Below are 18,311 nucleotides of genomic sequence, written 5' to 3'. Positions count from 1 at the left end.
TTCTAGCTGAAAAAACAGATTGCATCTTTCAACAAAAACATTGGCGTAAAATTTGGAAACGGACGTGTTACGCGAGCTTAAGATAGTCCAGTATGTTGACAAGGGTGATGTTTATCGTTCATATTAATCCTTAAAATAATATATGGCGTCTTCCATATCCATGGATTTGCATTCAAGTATACGCCGTATAGCCATTTTTATGCACAGGCCTGTTGCAATGACAATGGCTGAGTGTTCATCTTTTACCAATTCGTTCGTCGATAATAAATAGTTTAGCTTGTTAAACATTATATAAATGTTCAATGATGAAATCTGGAAAGGTCACGCCAACGTCAACGAATACAATTTGCGCACAGACAGCTCAGCTGAACTGATTTATGTAGCTACAACAACATTAAAAAAAAAATTGTGGAAAAAAAATGCCCACGAACACTCGGAGATTAGCAATGTGAACCCATGTTTAAGAATAGCCTACTACTACAGCTGGTTGTGTAGATTCTAAAGAGTTTGCTCATCTCCCCCACAGGGAAAGTCACAAATTCAGCACCAGGCAACGACCACTTATGATACGGGAAATGCTTATAATACAATAGCCTAAATAAATAGACTCAATTGGAATTTGAGAACGTAAAATGTAATATTCTATAACGTATAAGATTTTTAAGGGCCAAGGTCAAATGTCACAGACAGTTTAACTCGATTCTTATAGATAAGTTCTTCTAAATACGTGCGCCCGTTCAGGACACAGGGGGCCCGTACCCCTACCTTTCATTTTGAGGCCTGCTCCCCAAAGCCATTATACGTGACACGTAAAGCTTGCGTAAATATAAAGCCAGGGCGCTCATTTATATGGGCTATATTTAGTATATTAGGCTACTAATTTATTTATTCTTTCCTGTTTTGTCTTCTTCCTCCTCCTCGTCTGCAACTTGCGGCATCATCTTTAAATATTGTAGGCTACTGACTGACAGGTAGGCTAACGTTATAGGCTAACATTTCTGGATGAATGGCCCACAGGGAAATATCAAAGATCAGATAGGCTAGGCTACTCTGATTTAATTATCAGTTAACATTGTTCTGTAGAACTCTATTTATATTGTTTTGCTAAAAAAAAATCACCGTGCATGCATCACTCAGCCTACTTGTTTTCAAGTAGCCTAGGTAGAACCGTATAGCCTAGGCTAACTAGGCTACTATTAGTAGCCTATTAAATAATTGGTCTTTGAGTTTACTTACAACTTAATACACTAGGCCTACAGTCTTTAATTTGGAATTATGCGCTGAAAAACAAACCACCGTTTACAAAGGACGAATTCATTGTTTCTTTCTTTTTTCCTGCACTTTTATCTCCTCGTTGTATACCCATCACTACAGAGCAAGTGAGCCTATAACATTTACAATCATGTAGGCTACTTCGGAAACATTTTCTTCTTTTTTAAAATCATATTTAATTGTATAATATTTTATAAGGCCTGATAACAAAACATTAAAAAGTAAAAACTTTGTTCTCCCAACTTAACAATGAAGCAATGGTAGGCATGTACCTACTTTGCAATTTTAGATAACCCACATTTTTATCATCATCAAAAATAAAGCCCCTTTCGGAGAAATTAGCCCAATATTCATTATTTAATTAGTTTGACGGGAGTCAGGGTCGCTGGGTGTGATTTGTTCATTCCACCTTAAATCCTCCTGTCCTCCCCTTTAAGAGAAAATTCTCCAAAGGTTCCCGCCCGAGCGGGGGCGCCAATAGCACGTGCAATGACGATACGCTGCGAGCCTCATTTTTAAGAGCTGTCACTTATGCTTCTGTTCTTACTCAAACACGTCGAGACATCGCCAGTAATTTATCATTTATGTCCACGCAACCCTTGTATAGCTCACAGCACAGTTGGTAAAATGAGTTTCATATCGGAACACATTGTTTTGTGGTAAATTCTACCTTCACCCAGCACCCGCACCGTTTCGTCTCTTTCTCGCATCGGCTTTCCCCTTCACAGCTCGCTTTCTTACCTGTTTACTCAATAGTAGTAGACTACTTTAGTCGACTTCTATTTTGATACAGACATTCACATTTGAGGTTAGTTGGGAAAAATATTACAAAGTAGGCTACCGTTTATATAACACATGACCTTGTCACAAATTCCGCAGCGGAAAGAAAAAAAAACAGCCTGTACATTTTTTTTAATTTCGTTCTTTGTCGTCCAAAGACACCACGTTAAGGTTTATTAAAATAGCACATAGTGTCAACACTAGTCGTTATAATAATAATAATTTAAAAATATTCAGTAATAATAAGATATCACATCGCTGTGGCAATGCCTTGCAACAAAGCTCTTTCTAAAGGGACGAATCAAATTATTAAACTTATCCAAGCAGCACAAGTTATTCACATTTTGAATATTTGCCCAACGAAACCCAGACCAAGAGAAATTACCAGAATAAAAGCTATTCTGCCGTAGCCTGCTGTGCGGAAATCGACTTGACCATGTGGCTGCCAATGCAGGCTTGTAGCAGGCGAAGGGTTTTCTTTTCTTTCTTTTTTCGGATAGCCTTTGACAACCAAAACAAAGTTGTTTTACAAATACATCTGCACCAAGCGGTGAAACGGTAGTGAAGAATAGCCAGTCTAAAAGCGACTGTTTAAATGGTAAATTGATTTGACTTTGCACACAGTTAACAGGTGACATTTTTTTCTGAAAGGCTGGTCTGTTTTCTAAATGTTAATCTTTGTTTGAAATAATTATCTTTAGAATAGGCTATGCTACTTCCTTAGCATTCTATAGGGATTGGTTAAATAATTCACTATCTACTTAAGTGATTGTTTTAACTGATCTGCTCCTTAATTGGTAAAATCCACGTTATCATAAAATCAAATGGAGATTACATTCTGTTATTATTGATTCGTTTTATGTATGCTAGAGTGCTTAAACCTCTTTGGAAAGGCCGACGTTAAACTTCTAATAAGTGGCCTGAATGGTCATAATTATAAGGGAGACTCACAGCAGAATGCATCACTACATTTTTCATAAGTGTAATGAAAGATGTAGGCTACGTCACCTAATGGAACAGTTAAGGGAGCTTGTTGTTTTGGATCAGTGACTTGTTTTTACAAGTGTTTGAAAGAAACGTTGCTCGTGATAGTGTTGGGTTTAATGATTTGTTTGACTACAGCCCAACTCACTAATTATTTCACTAATATCATTAATTATTTTGACACGTGAATTATTGGTTAACACTTCAATTGCCCTTGCCTAGTGATAGATCTCCAAAGGGCAAGAAATAATTAACTGTTTCCGTATCGTTGTAGAGTAGCCTATCGAGAATGATTTTGCTTTGGTTTGTTCATAACTTGCCAGATGAATTAGGCCTATCAATTTGTTAGACATTTACGTTGTTTTTTCAATGAAATATGAAAACCATTTGCAGTAGTAAGACTCATAAGTCTGATTTATTTGATCTTAAAGCAATTAGCCTATAAAACGTTAACAGTGCGAGAATCTGAAATAAAGTAGCCCTATCGCTTGTCTTAATAAAGATACATTTTTATGTTTTGAAAATGTAAGAACTCTTGTCATCAACGTCACTATCAACTTAATTTGCAACTTAAAATTAAGCTTGTCAGAACTCATCGATAATTAGGCTACATAAAAACACGAATGAATCATATGGATAGGCTACACGATATTTTATATTAATCTTTATTTTAATTTGTATGCTAAGAGAAAAAAAGTGTCCTTTTCAAATAGTTTGAGCGAAACTTTTCTTCAATCCGTATGAGTTTGATTTTTACCTGGGTGCACAAGCCCTTAATGATTTTAATAGGGAAAACTGGGATTACACATTTACAATGGCACATTTATAAAGTTTGAATGAAAGGAATATATTTTAAAAAATCTTCGTGGACTGGGGATTCACGGCATGCTATGTCAGAGGGTCAATATGCATTTATTTATTTATTTATTTATTTATTCAGTTGTTGGTTTGTTAAACTTTGTTAATGGAGAAGCAGGGGTATTTATTTAGAGTTTTTAGTAACTGCTTACTGTGGCTGTTAATTACTCAACACGACTGTTGAAAATGCAAACACTGTCGAGTCAACTGTAACCATATAGGCTAGGTGAAATATAAGAATAATGATTGGTCATTAAAGACAAGTAGAACAAACCCCTAATTGCGTAATCAAACATCACTGTCTCTTACAATGTATAATTAGTTGTCACTGAAACAGCGAAACTATCTTCTTTTTGGAGTTTGTGTGGGGGTATTCTTTCAGGATACGCGTTCAGTTTGCAGATAACGGAGGAATCTCTTTCCACGAGGCCGACGAGGACCTCAGTCAATCAGAGCTTCCTTCTTAAACCTGTTACTCTGATATGCGTGCGATTTATATCTAGGCTATATCAAAGTAACTAATGCTTATATTAGGCTACTCCTCCAGGTTATAGCCTATGGTTTTCATGTTTTACAACGTTCTGGAGTAACTCACTGGAGTAATAAGCATTAGAAAAATCGACAGGGCGAACTGGTGATTTGTGGGATTAACAACATGGTGATGAGTTTTTTGCAGGTCACGTAACAGCATTATTTTCCTCCCACGTCCTGATCCCATTACAAAAGAAGCTTCCATGAGGCCGCTTATCCTGTTGGTTGAACCACGTGTCTAAATATAAAGCGAACGGTGGATGGTTGACCGAAGTGTTTGCTAATACGATATAGCAAAACCTACAGGACTGTAGCCTACTTTAAGATGATTATTGTCTACTGTACGCGCTATAAGATTATTTTTTTTGGATTGCATTGCCAATTTGTAGTGGCCTGTTTGTGATAATTGCTCAATTTAAGTCTATTGCAAATTAATCAATTTATTGGTCGTCTTTTACTATTTTAGCGTGAAAACAATCAAGTCAAATACTTCTAGGCTACATCTATAAACAGCGTAAGGTCTTATTTCTCCACAGGTTAGTTCTTTTCCACAGTAGCGATCAACAACAGGTTGCGCATAAACTTGTTAGGAGATTGAAAAATCTTTTCCTACTGAACAGCCTAATGGTGGCCTGTTGAGTTCAGTGAATGAAGCCTCGAGTCCATTCGATGAAGTCAGGCCTCAAAATTAGCTAGTCAGTATGTTTCACTGTGTAAGATCCATGTTCGCCGTTTTTTTTTTTTTTTTTTTTTTTACATTTCTAATTTCTAGGCCTACCTTAAACTAGGCTAGCCAACTTTTTTATTTTTTAAAGGGCTTTTTTTAACACGGGCTGAGTTTGAAATGCGTTTGCCTTAAAAGTAAAACATTCAGCCGCTGTCTGGGTTTTGATGGGCCTATACGAAATCATATATTGGTTTAGACGTCTGTCCGTGTATTAATAATTCGTTTTTATGTAGGCTACATGCCAAGCAATTATCTCAGTTAATCAAACATTTTTTATCATTAAATATTTTTTTAATGATAGTTTTTTTTTTTTTTTTTTTTTTCATATTTATAATTAAATATTCACACGAACACTTTATAGCCAATAGGCCTATAGCCTACATTTCACAAGACGTAATCCCGCTGCTGTAGCGCTACTGTGTGTATTTCCATTGTGTGACAGATTTATTGCCTTCAACTGTTTTGGAAGGCTGATTTGCTTGTGGACGAAACAGCTTATCTGTGTGGAAGCATAAACAATACCAGTAAATATTTTCTATTATTTTATTTTAGGCTATATATTTAGCTGTAAATAATATTTATTTGCTATTGCAATTACATCAATTTATTAACATTTTTATTTTATATCTAGAGATTTTTCTTGTGGCCTTTTTCGGCCCTAAAAGGCTAACTAAAAACATATGATTCTACACACACTGAAATACAATAACCTATGCCTATGTGATATTGATATGAAAATTTTAAGAAATAAATCCCTGACATAAACGTATTTAGTTAATTATAAAAAGGTAGGCCTATCAGGTGAATTTAAAAGTATTAAGAGTTATTTAGAAGGACACTAACCTTCTTAAAAATCCCTCTTCACATATTTACCAGTTAAATTATCAAATTATCACAAATTATTACAAATGATCAAGTTAACAATTTAATTTGTCGCTTATATCTCAGGAGTTTCCGTTCACGAAGAACCAGCAATGGTGCATTTACGTTCTGGCTTATTGCGCGCAGTTATGGGGTAATTTTTCAATCTTTTTCAAATGCTTTGTCCTTCATTTCTTCCTCCTCCTTCTCTGCTTTTAATCTTGCTCTTCGTGGAGAAAGGAAGTCAGAAGAAGCAGTTTATCTTGAGCAGCTGATCGTAATATCTTGTAGCCTACCAGAGACATTATGTTGCCACTTCTCGCAGTCTCACACGGAATAGCCCATTATAAAACTATATGAAAACATGTATAGTGTAACCAGATCATGTCTGTTGTAGAAATCCTCATCTGAAATATGCTGTTTCTACCAACATGAGTAGCCTAGCCTATATCCTAAGCGCGCTCATGTGTGGTTATAGGCTTATAAGTAGTGTGGGATTGAGTGCATAGTGTGTATAGCAGGGCACGAGACCCTCAGTTTCTAAACCCATCCCCCACACCAACACTTTTCTTTACAATAAACAATCTTAAAGTTTGATCTAGCTTAAACGCATATTACCCATCACTTCAAGAAAGGGTCAAACAACGGTTGATTATAGCCTAAAAATATCAATGAATATTAATGAATTAAAAGCTAAAAATGAACGATCATATCACATCACACTCAGATGTATTTAATGAACAGTTTCACCATAAAAAGAAAGAAAAAAAGAAAGTGCTTCAAAATCCACCTCACGTTTTCAAGTTTTCATTTCGAGTGCATTTATCCTACACAACAATGGTATACAAAAAAAAAAAAAACAGGAAAATCACAAAAATAAATATGCATTTTTATAAACACCCAGTGACTTCAATTTAAGAAAAAAACATGTCAAAATGTGACCTCAAGTATTTTAGCAAAAGCAGATATATATATATATATATATATATATATATATATATATATATATATATATATATATATATATATATATATAAAAAAAATCAAAGTCCACCTCAGATAAATCCTAAGCTACCATGTTTACAGTGAGTCATTTCCCATTTCTGTTCATCGTGGAGATCGTGAAATTCTTTAACTTAATGGGGGTGTAATGTGTGCGCTACATTCTGTTTAATTTGGCTAGTTGTGAATTAATTCCTGTGAAGTTGGGACGACATAGCAATTCTGTCAGTCCGCAGTGCACTTTGACACAGAAAGGAACAACATTTTCCTTTTAGACGCTCGAGAGAGCAGACTTTAAATAGTCGCGTTAAAAAAATATAGGCCTACTATATTTTAATCATTCACCTGTCAGAGCTTCACACTATCGCGTATTGGAACATTCAGAAAGCGATACAATTTCGCCTAATAGCCTATACACTACATAGTGTAGCTATATCCCCACTTGCACACGTTAATCAAAGCGCACGTAATGGGCCCATACTTTAATACGTTAAATACCATTAAAGTCTATTACGTGTTTTCTCAGAATGACGTGAACCCGGTAGCCTCGCTTTAGCCAAATCTGCATAGTCTATGCCTATTCAGTGATTACTCAGTGTGTGTGTGTGTGTGTGTGTGTGTGTGTGTGTGTGTGTGTGTGTGTGTGTGTGTGTGTGTAGGACATTAGAATGTAGTTGATTTTTTTCCCCCTCTGAAATATAATCAGAAAATGTATAATTTGGTTCCTTGGCTGATCCAATCAAAGATAGGCTACAATTAGCTTTTAAAGGCCTGTTTTGGAGGCTGTCTGCTTTTGCTGAAGTAAACAAATATGGTGGGCTACGTCACAGTACATTCATCACAAGGCATTTATATGGGGCAGGGTACTCTAGTAGTTGAACACCAAGTTAACACTTGAATGTTTTTTTAAGGTTACACTTTCGAGTGCCAAGGCAATCCATATCCTTGGAAAACAGGCCTAGTGAAGTAAAATACAATCAAAACACCATATGAAAAGAACAAGGCTACTTGAGTCAAAGAGAAATAAACATTTACTAAGTATACCCTGACCAGAATGTGTGTATATTCCACTAACGAGGTCTTTTTCTTTGATTTCGTCACGTATGTAAAACGATGTTGTCTGTATGCCTATAGGCCGCTATCGGCACCATTTACAATAACGACCAACAAAACCTCCTTTTAAAAGCAAACGAACATATTAAAAAATAGCACCACATTAATAATTAGAGATTTTAAAAAGGTTTTTGGGTTAACTTGCGATGGCTCTTTTGAGGAAGAAAATCGAAAAACAAAAAACACATCACTAATTCACCTTAATGGGCATTAGCAAAGTGCAATGCATGGTAAATTTGTGCTTTAGCTGTTCTATACCTTAAGCTATGAATGTGCTATAGAAGGAGATCGATTTGGTGTTTTCCCTCTATTACATCGTGCAAAATCAAACAGCTCTTGATTGTCAGTTAGTTAGTGGGCCATTGTGTTGGGCCTACCGTGAGAGTTATGGTGTGCTGCTTGTGAGTGGACACAACCAGGCACCAACAATTGGGGAGCACCCTTAAAATGAATAAATAAGAAGAGTATGGATCATCGGCCAACAGTAATTCACAAATACAGTATGTAGATGAAGCATAAAGGGGAAAAAAGGGGAAAAAAACATTGGCCCAAAATATACCGACAAAGTCAGATGTTTAAAAAAAATGCATTTTAGTTGACAGACCTGACAATCACTATAACACCATCCTTATGAGAGATGGTTAACCCTGCCTGCTCCACGAGAGTCTAGTCCTTCAGGTCAGGAACAGCTCCACAATGTCAATAATGTTATTTTGAAAACAAACGTTTTTTGCTTATTATAAATTACCTCCGTATATTCCCGAGTCCCAAACCTCGATGAATAGACCATGCAGCCTGTGTTATATGAGGACGGTGTGCGCTTCATGACAACAGGCCAGAGACGTATGCATTGAAAACAACGATGAAAACAAAACAATATACGGGAATCAGTGCTTGTCACAGTTTTAAGACATTTCCCCCGAGCTCAAAACAACAGTTCAAGGGATAACAGAGGCTTTCCTGAATTTGTGGCTTGGAGGGGGAGGAACAACTGAATGACCGAGCTGCCATCCCCACACTGGGTGAGAACGATGAGGCAGTTGGTTACTTCTTAAAGAGTTCAAAGAGTAAGCGGGACTCAAATCTCCATCGCTGCCAAGAACAAGAGACGGCGGAGAGGGAAAATTCGCCATGAATCTGAAGGGCTTTTTCAGAGATGCTACATTTGCGCTCGCTCGTTTGCGTTTGCTCGCGCCTGCACAGTCTTCATTCGATCCCTCGTTGCTTGCGAATTTTCCGGCAGAACGGGGGCTCCGGTCAACTTTTGCACCCAATTTCGCGGATGTCCTCACACTCTCGGCTTTCTTACCCAGAAGCATTGCCCTGTAGTTTTTTCTGACCCTTGCCCCATTTTTGCATTCCCCTTCCTCGGAACAAGGAGTGTTTAAAGTGCTTCTTGATTCCTCGTTACAGGGAGGGTGTTTTTGAACAGAGCTCTCGGTGGCGTTGCAGTGGTCCGTTTCCTTAAAATGATAACTGATGCGCTGACCATCTGAGTCGTTATCCTTACATTGATATTCCAGGGGCTGATTTGCATATTCATATTCGTCAAATGTGTCCTCGACTTTAATCTTCACGTTTTTGAGTAAAAATGGTGGCGTTTTTACTGTCCGGTTGCCCTCATTGTTAAAGCCTGAGGTAGCGATGAGCTCCTCGGCCTCTGTTTTGATAGGTTTTAGAGGTGAAGGCAGTTTGAGGGAAGTTTTTGCTTCCCTCCTGGAATTTGCTGCTAATGAAAGATTGCTGTCAGAAGACTTACAAACCGTTATTTCTTTGTCCTGAACACAGTGGGAGGCTTGGGAGCATTTGTTTGCAGAACCCGGTATTCTTTGTTGGGGAAACGCCTTGTTTCCATTTGCATTAGGTGTGAGCCCAGCATCTTTAATTTTGTTAGCGACAGAGTCCGTTGTCTTTGGATCATTTGAAAATTCAAATTCAAGGTGAGATGGTGCTTCAGAGCCCTCATTTTCTCTTAAATCTGGGAAAGAGGTCCGAACTGGGCAAAACTTCTGTACGTTTGCGGCATCACCATCCCTGTGTGCGTCCCTGGACGATGATAAGTCCGATTTTTGTGTTTTGCCAGTTCTTTCACAATCCAAAGTTGTCTTTACTCCTTGGTTAGTGGGTATGTTCTGCACATTAGGCCTGTAGTGAAAAGTTGGCTGTAAGAGCAGAGGTGCTTTAGTGTTGAGACTTGAGAACCTTGCACGCCTGAAACGAATACTCTGTACTGAAACTTGACTGGATACAGAGCTGGAATCAGACTGAGACGAGCTCTCTTCGTCGCTACTGACATCCGAAGAGTCCGACAGAGAGTCATCCTCCTCCTCCTCCTCCTCATCTGAAGTCCCGGAGTTGCTGGTGGTAGAGAAACTCGACCCGAAATCCGAATCGTTGTTCACCCGTTCTGAAATGGAGCTAGATTCCGTGTCGCTGCTGCAGCTTTCCAGAAAATGTCCAGTATGCCGAGGATCAACGTATAATCCATGCTCGAGGTGATGAAACTGGCTCAAAGATCCGTGGGGAACTTTTGGTTTACAGCACTTCGGGACCACCAAAACCGGATGGCTGCGTTTGCTCCTCGACCAAAACTGCCTCGCGCAGCTCTCGCGCTTCCTCTTCCTTTTGTAAAGTAGATCTGCGTTGCCTTGGTGCTTCGCCTGCGCTGCAATGGCGGACTGATAGATCAGCGGTTGCCGATTCACAACGTGCCGTAAAAACGTATGTTTCTGATTAAAAGCCACACAATTGTCAGGTATTTGATCTGTTTCATAGTTTTTAAAGGTTGTAGATGCCGACTTCGTGACCGGTTGAAAGTCACGGGCGAAGGATTTACTGTAAATTTGAGGTAGATTTGAGTGAGTGCGAGGGACAGGGTCCTGTCGAACAGCTTTATTTTTGAATGAAAAAGTCTGTGGAACGCCATGCAAACTCAACCAAACTTTCTCTCTCCAAAAGTCACCTTTGGCAGCTGTGTGATTTTTGCCGTCGCACATTTTTTCTGAGGCATTTTTTGTCTTTTCCCTTCTTTTGTTTGATTTCAATACGCGCTCAGTTTTACATGAAAAGTACAGTGCCTCAACATCCTCTCTTGAAATCAGAGTGCATTTAGCTGCGTGGAAAGCTATAGAATTTATTGCTTTGAGCTTTCGCAGTTCCTCCAGATCACAGTGATGCTTCTTCACGTTTAAATGGTCCATTCGTTTGTGTACAGTAGTCCGCGGAATATTTTTCAAGAGGTCGGTGAAGACTTGAGAGAGGGCAAACATCTGTTTGCCTTTGATAACCAAATACCCAAGCTTTACACCCTGCATTTCCTCAAAACCGGATTCCAAGTCCCCCATTTTCTTCATTGCATTAATTCCAACATTTAGCGCGACGGATGTCCTTAAAGTAGCTTTTTAGTGCTGCTTCTTTATTTCAAGGCATTCTGCTGACCGGTACAGCATGGGCTGTGACATGTCCACACTGCGTGATGAACAAAAAGTTTCAAAAATAAAAATAAAAATGAAATGGCCTGTTTGAATGAAAACAATCAGTCCATTGACCTGAGCACTGCATGATCGATGGAATGTGTGTGATGTTGCCGACAGGCTGGCTGCTGCCTGTCTGAGCTCCTGTATACCTGCGCTCCCTCAGCTCCCTTCCCATTTGGCCATGAGGAAAAGAGGAAGGTGAACTGCACTGCCAGTGAGAAGGATAAAAAGCGAAGAGAGTAGGGAAGGGAAAAGGAGAGGGAGTGAGCGAGAGAGAGAGAGGGAGAGAGAGAGAAACAGAGAGGGAGAGAGAGAAATAGAGCCCAAAATGCAGCTGCTATTCCCGTTGCTGGTTTAGTCACAAATAAAATGACAGTGGGAACTGAGCAAGGCCGGAGACACCTTCATCAATTAATGCCCCCAAAGTCGACGCTGATTGGACGTTACTGACAGGTGATGCAATAAAAATGGATATTCCACCCATGGCCACCCCCATCCCCCTAGCTGATTACCATACTGTTGTAATCCCACCTCTCTTAAAGCTAATCATTCACTCGTGATAAGTTCATACTTAGAAATTAATATTGTCGGAGTATTAATATACAACTTTTTTTGTTTTGAAAAATTATTTGGCTAATGCTGACAAACGGGTCTGTCAAATTGATGTCCTTTATATATATATATATATATATATATATATATATATATATATATATATATATATATATATAACAAATTGAACATTGCATTGATGTCATTATCGCATTTCATTTACATGCGTTTTATAATTTTATACTACACCCTGCACAATCGGATGCATTTATTATTAGGCTATTAATAGTATTATTTTAATCTATTTAATTTCAGCGAGATAAGCATGTTTAACTCAAACAGAGATAAAACCTGGTATTTGAAGCAAACATTGTTTATTTACAGCGCCAAGTAAAAAAGCCGAATGAAAATATCGATGGTTGCATTTTTCCAACCCCAAAGCTCATTTGAATTCAGATGGAAAAGAAGATTAGTAAACAATTGTGTATAGTGTTTTTTATTTTTATTTCTTTGCATGCAATCAACATACATCACAATATGCATTAACGTGTGTGTGTGTGTGTGTGTGTGTGTGTGTGTGTGTGTGTGTGTGTGTGTGTGTGTGTGTGTGTGTGTGTGTGTGTGTGTGTGTGTAAGCACGCCCTTCTGTTTGTAGAATTATTTAGCCAGGCTTTGAGAAATCTATAGGTTTTTTTTGTAGCCTACATATTTTCACATTTTAAAACCAGAACTGATGTATCAGGATAGGCCTATAATAATTTTATAGAGAACAATGTAAGAAACACGTGTGAGCAATGGTTTTGTATACAGGTAAATGTTTCAAAGTAAAATCATCGTTCACTTCAATTGCATACTAAGTCTGCGTATGTCTGAGTGTGTGTTAGAAAGATAGGCTATTGTTCATACTCTTTTGCGGTCGAACAAAGTCCATTTTTTCACAGATCAGGCAGGCCTCCATCCCACTTCCTACCAACGTGAAAGAGAAAATAACGGGTCTTCAAGAGCAAAGACTTCCCCCTCCCCCGTTTGTGTCGGTGTACTGACATATGCCGTTTTACAATGGTGAGGAAAGAGAATAAACCGAAAAAAGTTCCAATACAATATTATTATTTTTGCATACGTTAGATAGAAAATTCTTCTGCTAAAATTAAATGCACGGAAAATTATGATTTCACAAAACTCTAGTAAAAACTTACAAACATTGTGAAACACTCAACACTCCTTAGGCATACAGTATTCGCATTTCCATTGTGTTCATTGTAGAATACAAGGGTTTTTCATGCGATGCTGCCTTCACTGCCTTCCACTTCTGAAGTCGTGATTGAGCTTGTCGAATTCAAGTGCTTTGTTGTCGGAAACAACAGGAATCATGGAGGACAGGTTTAGGCTATTCTTACTTATTTATAGGGAAAATCGTATTAAAGCCATGATATAGCGTCCCATTCATTGAAAACCTAAACATTTACCATGCTAAGATCTGGCGATTCTGGAATTTTGGTCAAATACAGGCTATTTTTCGCTGTGTGTAAAACAGGGATACGCTATTCAAATTATTATTAATATTTGTAAATATGCTTCAACGACAAGACAAGCCGATGTAGGCTAGCTGTTGTGAAACTAATAGGCTAAAGAATACCAGTCGCAGCAGCAGTTCTCCCCTCCACAATGTTTAAAGTTTGTGGCCCGCCCATTTCGGAAACTTGGGTGTCAAAATTATCTCCGAGCTTCCCTGTGGTAAATACGAGTTGAGAGGGCGATCATGTCCAATATTTAACTAAGAAACTCGAATTTACGATAATTCCCAAAGCACGTGAAGCAATAACCTGGCAGGCGTAAAAGTCCTTGCTTTTCAGGTAGTTTTAGGACCCCAAAGCAATCGATGTTTTGCTGTATGACTGTTCTAATACTGGAAACAGATAATTCCTTAATTTGTTCAATTTCAATCATTCCAACTTTTTAATGTAAATGACCTGCCTACTCCTTCACATATGCCAATAGGCCTATAAAAAGAAAATGAGGATGAGCAAACCAGCGTCAACTTGTATAAGGCTCTGACGGTGATATTTATACTGACGGTGCTTTCAGCGTATAGAGTGACCAACATTTTTGTTGGAAGTGCTAGTAGTAGGCCTACAGGATATCAGTTTGTCATTGTAACCTATTAGGCCTACTTAATATTAATTGATTATTGATATAGCTTAGGCCTATTGGCTGAAATAATTGTATGGCACACTTAAATAGTTAGGATCCATTAACCCTCTGTGCCGTCATTGTTGCTATTGATGATGAATTGTAAAATGCTAGCTATACCATTATTGCGTCCGCGCTTATGGTTGTAAAATGCACAGAGCTAAAGGTGGAAGTGGTTCGTGTTAACCACCAAAACCCTTTTAGTGCCAAATTCAGCGTCGGTATTTAGAATGCAGCCTACGCGTTACCACCTCACTCAACGCAGGGGCGGCCACATTTATAGACTGTAGTTTATAAAGATTTTCAAGGGAATGTATGTCAGATACTCCAGGCTACATTACTAGTGAGTAGTCGTTCTGTTGATTCAGTGCACTCGGTCTAATCCTGCAGCGTTGTGTCCTATGTGCAGCTTCTTATTACTGTGGGTCCTATAGGCCTACTGCAGCTGCTTTATCGAACACACACAATGTTTATGTATGTTTGCAAATAAACTATTAACACCGGGATTAAAAAATAATAAAATATTCCCAACATATATTAGCCTAATTAAAGGGTACAACTTTGCATACACAGAAAATAAAATGACTAACTCTATAGCCTAGGCTACAGATTGATATCATTTTTTTTTTCAAAGTTCCATGCTTAGGCTACATAGAATCTCTTTTGAAGACAGTTTATTTCCGCTCAAATAGTTTAGCAGCTATGCTGTTCTGTATGCAGTAACCAATTTGAGCGATTGGAAAATGTCTCTAATATTGTTGGACCTGCAACAATAAGCTGTAGCCTATTATGTAACATGATTATTTTTCTTGCATGCATGCATATACATTGGTACTTTAATTTTCTGCAGTCTAGCGCTGTTGATAGTCAATTTTATTCCAACCTCCGCTGAACTCTCTATAACTTTTATCCGAGGGGCACACCTCATTTGAAAGACAACATGCAGATCCTGGTCCTTTGATTCTGAAACCTCACAGCTTGAACAGTCCTCAATTGTGACATGAGTGATAATGATTGATCTTCGACCCAGTGTGCATCGTCGTGGGTGAAGAGTTGAGGGGTTGGTTTGCCTTTAGAAATGTTTTTCTGTCCCGTTATAAGATTTATTTCAAAAGTTGATCACTTTTCGAAAATCAAGTTGACTCAAATTAATCATTGATCAAAGAACGCGCACAACGTTGGGATTTAATTGCAATTTACTGGAAACACTAATAGCGCGTTCTGGGGTGCCTTCTTTGAATATATTTATTTGTTTACACTGTTCAGGCTATATTATTATATATGGGATGCAAATAAATAAATAAATAAATTAATTAAAAAGCACACTAGCCTATATAACTATCACAAAGCTGAGTTAATCTGAGAACAAACACAAACCCATTTGTTTCATTTTGATCACAAATTCTATTGGAAGTGCCTTGCAGAAGTCAGTGAGGAAATACGGGGACGAATTATCATTAAATAGGCTATTTATATAATGATGTTGCTATATATTTATATAGCCTAGTTAAATCTAATGATTTCTTACCCTTTTTATGTGAACAAATCGACAGGCTAAAACTCGTGATTTCTTTAATAACCAAGAAAAGAATAAAATGTTTGATCGCTTCTTGGGAGAGTTGTGAGTTGGACTCGTTTATTGCGGTGAAATCAGGATGGGCCCTGGACCCTCAAACGTGACGGACTCACCGAGTGGGGGTCCGCGTGGGCTACCTCACTACAACGTGCGCGGAGTCTCAAACAGCATGGGAAAGACGTCCGGTGACAAATAAAAATGCGCACTGCAGCCCATTTATCATTATGTTAAATCAAGTAAATGTGCATACTTTTCGCTAAGGATCGCGAGCTCAAAGTTTGATGAAGAAGATTCTCACATTAGAGAACGTGAGAGGTAAGAGGACGTTTGTTCGTCGCGCTTTAGCTAACAACAGAAGAACAAAGAACACATTTCCTTTAGATGTAAGTTGTTAGTAATTTTATAGGAGGTAGCGTTTCAGCGATTTCGAATAAGTTTTTAGAATTTTTCTGATGACGAATTTAGACAACTGTTCAAGTTTTAAACATTTTAGTAAAATGTCTTCTTTGCATTCACGATAACTTGGCATATAAAGTCACGGAAAGATGTATCCCTTTAAAGTTATATAAAGCACAATCAAAACATTGCACGAAGTCCTACTCCACCAAATAATTGTTGTCGAAATGCTCCTTTCAATGATGCAGTAGCTTACGTAGACTTAATGTTGAGCGACTTTCAATAACATGACGAAAACATCTCGTGGGACGAATACTCTAAATGGAGATAAACCAACACGATCTCTCTCGTGTACACACGTGCACACAGAACGTCTGTCGTGTCCATGCCTCCATGAGGCACACTTTACCAATATCAATACAACAATATCCATTTACGTCTTTGAAAGAAAGCAATCATTAAAAGTAATCAGTTTATATTTATGCCAAAAATGTGATTAGTTCTATCCCATCTTAAGTAGCCTACATTCTTCTTTCAGAACGTATGAGTTGGTACATGCAACCTGAATTTACAGAGTAAGCTGGTTGGGGGTGGGCTGAAATAACCTTTCACCCTGCTGTGTCATATCTGCGTATATGCCTGCCCCTGAGTTACCCACAAGTCTTTGCGTAAAAGAGAACTCGTGCTACTACAAGCAAACTTTATCAGTTCGACTCCGGATCTGGGGCATCCCTGCCCTTGACAGGAAAACAAACACGTCGCTCATTTCACCTCTCTGTTTGACATTCGTTACAGACCTTAACACCGTTACGGAAGATTATTTAAGCGCAAAACCAGTGTGCACCTTATGTGAAAGGAAGCCAATTCCACATATCCTTAAATAGGGTAGCCTATTTAAAATACGAATATTAAAAATGAAATACTTTCATCATTGTTTAGATATGTCACTGAGTTTCTGCAGATAGTAATCACGGACGAACACTAGTAAAATAGCGGATCAAGTATGATATGACAAAGAAGTATTAGGCCTATATTCTTTGTTAATCGCATGACTGTTGTGGATTCCAAGCAACTCCGTGTAAATAAGCCTGAGGAATATTAACTGAGGAATAAACTCCCTTTATAAAGCAATGAAGAAAACAATAGGCCTATAGTGATTTAAAAACTTTTTTCCATTATCAATAAAAAACAACAAAATGCTATATTGTGGCGAATCTATCTGTCAACATCTTGTAACTCAATTAACTAAACTTCCGTGGTGTTATTAAAGGTTCCAACATTGCAAATCAACATCGCCCCCACCACAAGAAACTTCTCAGACATTGAGCCTCTGATCAGGTACAACTCCAAACGTTAAAGTCAAAAAGGTCTGAAGCAGGGAAAACCTCAATAGGACTAATTCTACAATAGATCATTTATTTTATTGGATCGTATTATTATTATTAAACATTGAACTTTATGCTGCACGTGTAAAATCAAATCATTCATTAATGTAAAAGTATCCTTGCTTTAATATTGCACTGTCCGCGGGGGGCAGCTTATTTTCAATGACATTTATAATATAGGCTACTGCATCAACAAGCACTATCAGAGAATTGAGATGGACACCACGGCAGGTCGAAATATTTATACAACGTTATAAAGCTTGTCAAACTATTGCCACTGCGGAATTATCTTGATAGTAGCCTACTCCAAAAACATGTTAAAATGTTTATATAAATAATTCATTCTAAGTGACCAGATAAAAAAACGCCGGAAGCCGCAGAGGTGCCATTCTTGAGGTTAAGATTTATTTATTCGTGTCATCTATCAAAAGAAAATAGTGTAAAATGTTTTCTAATTGATGAAATGTTAAAAATGGGATATGACTATCGGGCACCTAAATTTTAAATTGAAATTAAGTTTAATGGTGTGCAAAAAGTAGGCCTAGCCTATAGCCCTCCGCACATTCATAAATATGAGGGACGCACGTTGTAACCTGATTTTCACATAT

At 38.0% G+C, this 18,311-nt stretch overlaps 2 protein-coding genes across 3 annotated transcripts in view; one reads left to right on the top strand and one right to left on the bottom strand.

Annotated features, from left to right (window-relative positions):
• Window positions 1-7,055: 7,055 nt before the first annotated feature.
• Window positions 7,056-11,928, bottom strand: skida1 (SKI/DACH domain containing 1). The gene has a single exon (XM_079602327.1). The coding sequence runs from the start codon at window positions 11,479-11,481 to the stop codon at window positions 9,067-9,069; it is 2,415 nt and encodes an 804-aa protein (XP_079458453.1). The 5' UTR covers window positions 11,482-11,928; the 3' UTR covers window positions 7,056-9,066.
• A 4,134-nt stretch (window positions 11,929-16,062) lies between these two features.
• Window positions 16,063-18,311, top strand: part of mllt10 (MLLT10 histone lysine methyltransferase DOT1L cofactor) — a 55,182-nt gene continuing 52,933 nt past the window's right edge. Inside the window, exon 1 of one of the 2 annotated variants that reach the window (XM_079601652.1) lies at window positions 16,063-16,237. The gene's annotated coding sequence lies outside the window, so the exon portion shown is untranslated. The remainder of the gene's footprint in view (window positions 16,238-18,311) is intronic. The other variant, XM_079601650.1, reaches the window with a different exon arrangement.

This window comes from Phoxinus phoxinus, assembly GCF_949152265.1.
Source record: "Phoxinus phoxinus genome assembly, chromosome: 24".
NCBI lineage: Eukaryota > Metazoa > Chordata > Actinopteri > Cypriniformes > Leuciscidae > Phoxinus > Phoxinus phoxinus.
The sequence above is the reverse complement of the archived record's forward strand: the minus strand, read 5'-3'. Positions and strand labels throughout refer to the sequence as shown.